Consider the following 8,027-nt stretch of genomic DNA (forward strand, 5'->3'; position numbering starts at 1 on the left):
TTAAAGTTACAAAAAAACTGCATAAAAGTTATCTTGGTGTACAATAAATTTATTGTACAATAAATTTATTGTACACCTTGTGCGCGCAAGATATTTTGATCAAATAGTAATACTTTCTAATCAAATACGTAAGAGTAGTAGTTACACTTAATTAATTTGTCATTATTTGATCAAATAGTTATACTTTCTAATCAAATACGGCAGCATGTATATATTTTTATTGCTGAAATCACGGTCTTATGTGTAAGAAAGTCTCTCATAATTTGGGTGGTACGTTGGTGCATATTCTCTTACAAAACTAGTATAAATAAGATATGCAACAAGGAAGGTGACTTGTGCCTAAAACAATAATATATCCTGTACTTGTCATCTAGCTAGTTAGAGTTGCACTAATACTATTAGCAATAATAATGGGTCACTCTTGTGGAATTGGAATGCATCTAGGGTATAAGCATTTCTCCATTTATTCCCATGATCATGAAAAGGTTACCAATAGCTCAATCTTCCAAATAAAGAAGCTAAACTCAAACTATACCAACAAAAACTACAAAAGGCCCTTGTTATGCAATAATGCCCTTGATAATAATAACGCTGCAGATAATCTGGTGGCGGCGCCAGTGCCACCACATAAGATATCGACGATGGTGCCACAAACACTAGCACAACAAACAGCATTTAAGGATGGTAGCACTAGTATGTCTGTGGTGTTGGCTCCTGGCTTGGAGCCTGCCACCATTGTTATACCAACTCACGTTAAAAGATCTGATTTTCCTCCTGGTTTCGTATTTGGTGCCTCCACTTCTGCCTTTCAGGTTTCTAGATCGATCTTTTTCCGATCCTTTACGATCAAGATCAAGATCAAGTGTACGTAATTGTAATATTAATTTCACTAGCTAGTTAGTAATGTTTATATTTATGTCAAAATTACAGACTGAAGGAAATGGAAAAGAAGGTGGAAGAGCACCAAGTACCTGGGATTCCATGATTTCGAGTGGCGGGAACCAGATGGCTATTGATTCATACAGTCTCTATCAGGTAGTGTAGCGTACCTCATTAGCATACCTATATATATTGTACTCGTGAGATGAATACAATTAATTAAGGTATCTCCAAATCTGTCATTAATTTTACAGGATGATGTTCAGCTATTGAAAGACATGGGCATGACTGCTTATAGGTTCTCCATTTCATGGTCCAGAATATTACCTTGTAAGTCACAACATCCAATTAATTTCATCAACATACGTAAACACGTACGTAGTCGTGTACGTAGTATATAATAACCAAAACTATTATCTCTTCTGTAATGTATACTTAATTTGTGTTTTTCTCTTTCATTTTTTTTCCCCTTTTGTAAACATGTAGATGCGGGTGTCGACAACAGTTTCGTCAATCAACAAGGAATTGACTTCTATAATAACTTGATCAATCAACTGATTGATAACGGTACTCGATCATAATATTATTGTTAATTGTTAATACATACCAACTACTTATCTTGCTCTTTCATTCATTCTTCAACCCTCCCTCCCTTTATAAATGCTCTTCTTATTTGAGATCTTGCAACTATTTAAATGAAAATCTATTAAATTATTTTCAATAGAAAAATAGTCATGTGAATAGAGATGACAATGGCTCGGATCTGGACCGAGTCTGACATGATCCATATCCAGACCCGTTTTTTAAGAGGTGGATCCAGATCCGACCCAGATCCGTTGGGTCCAAATAAATCAGATCCAAACTCAGATCCACTAGGTCTAATGGGTCTAGGGTCGGATCTAGGTCCTAAATGGGTCTAAGCGAATTTGTTTTCCAAAAAAATTTGTCCCTCATTTTTCTTTTATTACGTAATTTTTTCGCCCATTTTTTGTATGTAAACGTAACGTTGCTTTAATAAAACCACTAAATATGGAATATTCGTTAAATTTATTTAGGAAAAAAAATCATATTAGCCTTGTAATACAATAAGTATTTAAAGTTTCTAATATTATTATTTATATGTCACGTCAAACAATTTTTGAATAGTTTAAGAACTGAATAAAGTTTAGCACGTAAAGATTGAATTATGTTTAAACTTTAATAATGTTTTAAAAAAATTATATATATGAGTTTGTGGGTCGGATCAGGACCGGGTCTGGATCTTTAATTCTTGGACCCGGACCCAGACCCGCCACATTGAACAAAGACCCAGATCCGCCCCAGATCCACAGGGTCTAATTTTTTTGGACTCAGACCCTTAAAAATAGACCGGGTTCAACCGGGTCTGGGTCGGGTCTTGAACCCATTGTCATCCCTACATGTGAGGTCTTATTTGATTCGTATCAATGAATAGTTTAACATTGTATGTGAAAACCAAGTTAATGTCAAGATGTGAGGAAAAGTAAAACAATGAAAATCTATAGAAAAATAAATCTGAAAAAATATGTGGAAATCTCTAAATTTTATTTTGTTTTGCTAATTATTGTGGAACTATGGAAAACGGAATATTACACTTTTTCACAAATTTCCGCAATTTTTCCGCCACTGTCGAAAGGGAAAGAGTCGCAAATTCACTAGGCAAAGTATAACCACAAATACTTATTTACAAGTGGTGTACAATAAATATTTAAATTATTTACAAGTGGTGTACAATAAATATTGTACACCGGAATAAAAGTTAACTTAAAATATTTAAAAGTTCACCTTATATATGCAAAATTATCTATTTTTATTGATAAAATTTTGAAATATAACTAGTTGATTCATGACTTTTGCATTTAAACTACCAAACAAGCTAAAATCAAGATAATCTTCTATTTCCACACTTTTACCTACTTTTCCTCATTAAACCTACAGTTTGCAAACACACTATAGAATATCAAAAACAATATATATTTTTTACTAATATAAAATTAAAGATATTGATAGTTAAATGTGTGCATTAGCAATTATGTACGGTCAAAACAGTAAAACCACCCCCCTCGATGCATAATACATTAATACTAGCCTTAATTTTAGCTACTCCGTATCTGATTAATATTTCTGTCGGTGCATAATAAGGAATCACCCCTTTCGTGACGATGTTTCACTTCGACCTCCCCCAAAGTGTACAAGACAAATATAGCGGTTTTTTGAGCGAGGATATAATGTAATTTTCTTTTTCTCCCTTCCATCTCGATCTCTATATAACTCTATGTAAATATGCGCAGACTACTACATAAACTAGCAAATATCTTGTTCTTATTTTTGTTTATTTTTTGTTGGATGTAGAAAGGACTTCAAATACTACGCGGATGTATGTTTTAAGAACTTTGGTGATCGGGTTAAGAATTGGATAACTATAAATGAACCCTATAATTTTGGTTCATTCGGGTTCAAAACAGGGCTGCCTGCAGACAATACAATTGATCCAAGCCCATATGTTGCCACCCACAACATCATCCTATCTCATGCTGCCGTTGTCCAACATTACAGAGATACTTACCAGGTGATCATCAGTGTTGACACGACACCATCTGTTTGAATTTTGACAGCTCTATATAGTATACTTCTTTCTTATAGAAATAGTTGCACCACTTTCATTTTATATTAACTTTGACTCTCTTTTTTACACATATAAAAATATTATATTGTTATCATAAAAAAAATGGTTGGATTAATCTTAATGTCTAATTTTCAAATTATTTTAAAAAAATTATTAATAATTAATTATGTGTTGGAAAACTTGAAAATCAAAGTGGAGCAACTATTTCTAAACAGAAGAAGTAAGTAGCACATATGTATCCTAACTATATCGATCTTATTTTTCTTTTTAGGAAATTCAAGATGGAAAGATTGGAATTTCACTATCATCTTTGTGGTTCGAGCCTTATGACAGGAAAAATGGACACCATATAGAGGCCCAAAAGGCATCTTTAGAAATGATGTTGGGTTGGTAAGTCGAAAGCACAAATTGTGTGTTGCACGATCTCTATGGAAATCTTACACACAAAAGTTGAGAAAAAAGCTTTGAATCAATAATTAAAAACGAAAGAGATATCTTACTTTTAAAATGAGAAAAATAGTGGAGTAGTATGGCTTCCAACACAAAAACATACTTGAAGTAGTTGTTTACAAACAAACAAACAAAAAATTGTAAAAGATAGTTATTCGTAAAATTGATAAACTAAATTTGCCTAAATTTGTTTTATATTTACTGTATATTTTTAGGTACATGGATCCGCTGGTGAATGGTGAATACCCGAAAGTAATGCAGGATCTTGTAATCGGGGGGCTTCCAAAGTTTACCCCAGAGCAAAAGGCAATGGTGCAAGGTTCTTTCGACTTCATAGGCCTCAACTATTATACTGCAAGATATGTCACACCCTCTCACATATCCACTATTGACACCACCTATGGACAGTGTCGTACGGAGTTCATAGAGCAAGGAGGTGATTCATTAGCTCTTACTATCTCAACGTTCTTAACATTTACTATTTACATGAATTTCAATTTCTTTATTTGTTTATCGCCATATATTTCATGTACTAGTATGTAAAGCTGGTTGTCGGATGAGTTTGGTCATGCTTCATGCCGAGTTCACGTGCATTGATACAGTACGGGTACGGCACAAACCAAGCCCACTTGTCTCGTATCTGAATTAAAAAAAAACGAGGCTCAAACATGGCCCAAGCCTATGTGCCCTCTTGTCGGGTCGGGCCTCGTGCCTAAACCTAATTTTAGTCAACTTAACTTGCATTGTCGTATTGGTTCTTATCGTACTTTTTCCAAAATAATGGGGCCCAATCTCAACCCACGACTTCTTCGGTGCACAGGTTAGCTCGGCCCATTGCCATCTTTACTAATTCTAGTATATACTAAATGTTATCCGTTTGCTCATTCTTCAGTGCAAAATAAGGAAGGAACGTACATTGGGACTCCAGCTCCACAAAGCAACGATATTTATGTGGTTCCTACAGGACTGAGAGACTTGTTGATTTACGTTAAGCACAGATACAACAACCCAGAAGTATATGTAACTGAAAATGGTGAGTTATTAACATAAATTTCGTAAATCTTCTTTACCATAATGCCTTTATTTGCACGGAATATATCATTGGCTCATGGCCGTTAGATATGCATCATTCAACGGCCCAAATCTGTTCTTCTCACCTAAGCTAGTAGTTAAGATCTGACTCATGAAACACCATGTGTGAGAGTTCACATTGATAAAAGAGAAGAGAGTTAAACACTTAATAAGGCCAAGGGGCTACTTCCCTTATATCCATATGGTTTTAAGGTGGAACCTCCTACGGTCTTGTTAAGTGGACTCTCTCGGTGACGGGTGCGGCTCAGACCCGTATTTAACATGATATCAGAGTCAGGCCCACATCTGGGACCTTACTATGCTGTATTCTGGATCAAGTGAACGGATTCCATGTGAGGGGAGTGATAAAAGACACTCTTACCCATGAAACAACACATGTGACCCATATTGAAAAAGGACCTCACACGTGAGGGGAAATGTTAAGATCTGACCCATGAAACATCACGTGTGAGAGTCTCACATTGATAAAAGAGAAAAGAGTTAAACACTTAATAAGGCCAAGGGGTTACTCCCCTTATAGCCATATATGTGGTTTTAAGGTGGAACCTCCTACGGTCTTGTTAAGTGGACTCTCTTGGTGACAGGTGCGGCCCAAACCCGTATTTAACACTAGCCAACTTATTTCTATACATATGTAAACTAGATTAGGTCTCGTGCACGCATGGATATTTAAACATTATTATTTGACAATATCCTTAAATCTATTGCGTAATTAATAAATCTCGAACATACTCTTTTTATCATATAATATACAATTTTCGTCCTACTACGTATTATTGATTTTATATGTTTAATATGATAATTTGACCAATATATTTGATATGATTAATATGCTCAATCCGTGGACTATGGACCGTGGTGCACATAGAGCATGGTGCACCAAAAGAACATATGTGCATAAGCAAAAGAACATGACACTACGGCAAAAGAATATGCGATATAATATTTTACTTGTTTGTTATAAAAATAGTATATTATTTTACTATATATTAAAAACCTAAATAAAAAAAATGTGCATGTTCTTTTCTTGTAACCAGATGTTCTTTCAATTATATACGAGTGTTTTTAAGGTCCACCATGCTCTATGTCCACCATGGTCCACCTTCTAAATTGCGATAAAAAAAAAGAAGTATATATATTTTTTAGGTAACGATTTTTTGACTGAAAATTTTTACACCAAGATGTGACATGTGTATTTTATATATACGCAAGACATGATCGAATGAATTAATAAGGTATACATGTAACCAGGTGTTCCTGCAACGCCCACAATTACGGGATCCATTAAGGATTTAGCAGCAAATAAAAACATCGAAGAAATCCGAGAAGCACTTCTTGATGAGTATCGGATCAAGGATATTAACGAGCATCTCTTCAATCTTCGTGAAGCTTTAGCGTACGTATTATACTACACTCCTTCAACCATATCTCCTTTTTATTTCCCTATAATCTTTTGAGCAATTTGTTTTATTAAATATTTCTTTAGGGAAATGGCCGGCTAAATTTCATTGAATTAAACTAAAGTGAATTGAATTGAATGTTACTAACCTGAACTGTTACGCACGTATTAAACTACACTCCTCCTTTTTCTTTATCTATATCTGTTTTATGCTTTGTTCTTTTGAGATAAATTTTACTACGAAAATGATAAAGGTAGCAACATGCGATCTTCAAGCCGTATCACAATGATGACATGGCATGTTTATGTGTCGCGATTTAAATAGAAAATTAAAATATTTAAATTATATATTATATTATACATGTTTCATAAAAATGTAGGAAAATCTTAATATTCTAATTAGTTTCCTTCTTTATATTGATTACCGTATTTACGTATTTTTATAGTAAAAATATTGCATTGATAGTAAAAATATGATGATGACGCATAGCCTACGTGGAGCATACATGTACCAATTAAACTCCAACACGTAAAATTGTGACAACTAAATATTATCGCAACTTACGACCTTTATCATCAGTTCATCACCCATTTTACTAAATTGAACTGAATTGAGTTGACATGAATGATACTAAACTGATCGACGTGCAGGGACATTACAAAAGAGGACGGAAAATCAGTGAGTACAAATGTGAAGGGATACTTTGTATGGTCTTTGGCAGATAATATGGAAGTGGATGTGGGAGGATACCAAACACGCTATGGCCTTAACTATGTTGATTATCTTGATAGGCATAGACGTTATCGTAAGGCGTCTTCCATGTGGTTCACTCATTTCATGGCTCCCTCCACTCAACAATGAAATACCTTAGCTTCAAATGAATATATGATGATCGATCACCACACGGGATGCAGGATATTGAACCCCAATCTTTAGGTTGGAAGATGCTATGGTTGAATATTAATTAAAACCTTAGTTGGGTCTTTAATTAGGGGATGATCCTCATAAGTGGCGGAGCCAGTTTTTTTTTTCGGGGAGTCGGCAGTGGCGTATCCAAGATTTTTAGAGTGTTTGTGTGTGGTAATTTTCAACAACACACAATGTATACCTAAAAAAATGTATTGTCCTAAAATTAATAAATATTCATATTACAATCAAATACCTACAAAATTATTACAATTATTTTCTGCAGGCTTAAGGGAGCAGGTATTTAAATAACTGATCTTTTTAATTGAATTGAATTTGGATACGTATCTATTATTCAAAATTCTAAGAGACTGGTCGTTTCTAAAGACTTTTATCTTAGGCTTATCCCCGTAATTATACGCGATGTCTTATGTGCGGAGCTGGTTTTTAGTATAACCTAAGATATCGATCGTTTCTAGATATAATTGGTCTCTTAGCTCTCAGCTATAAATTTTATTTTTTCAATTTTTCTTTGGGGGTCGATGGACCCCCCTTGCACGGTAGGGGTGTTCATCGGTCCAAACCCGGACCGGATCGGACCGAAAAAATCGGTCCAAAACCCGGAACGGGCCGGGTTGGACCGGTTGTAGACCTAT

At 34.7% G+C, this 8,027-nt stretch overlaps 1 protein-coding gene across 1 annotated transcript; it reads left to right on the plus strand.

Moving 5' to 3' along the window:
• The first annotated feature begins 324 nt into the window (after positions 1 to 324).
• Positions 325 to 7,647, plus strand: LOC110799249 (beta-glucosidase 12). Its single transcript, XM_022004469.2, has 11 exons — positions 325 to 812; positions 931 to 1,035; positions 1,134 to 1,209; positions 1,366 to 1,446; positions 3,040 to 3,127; positions 3,250 to 3,466; positions 3,795 to 3,913; positions 4,189 to 4,409; positions 4,866 to 5,006; positions 6,317 to 6,461; positions 7,116 to 7,647. The coding sequence occupies exons 1-11, from the start codon at positions 411 to 413 to the stop codon at positions 7,324 to 7,326; spliced, it is 1,806 nt and encodes a 601-aa protein (XP_021860161.2). The 5' UTR covers positions 325 to 410; the 3' UTR covers positions 7,327 to 7,647.
• Positions 7,648 to 8,027: the final 380 nt, after the last annotated feature.

Source organism: Spinacia oleracea, chromosome 2 (genome assembly GCF_020520425.1).
Source record: "Spinacia oleracea cultivar Varoflay chromosome 2, BTI_SOV_V1, whole genome shotgun sequence".
NCBI lineage: Eukaryota > Viridiplantae > Streptophyta > Magnoliopsida > Caryophyllales > Amaranthaceae > Spinacia > Spinacia oleracea.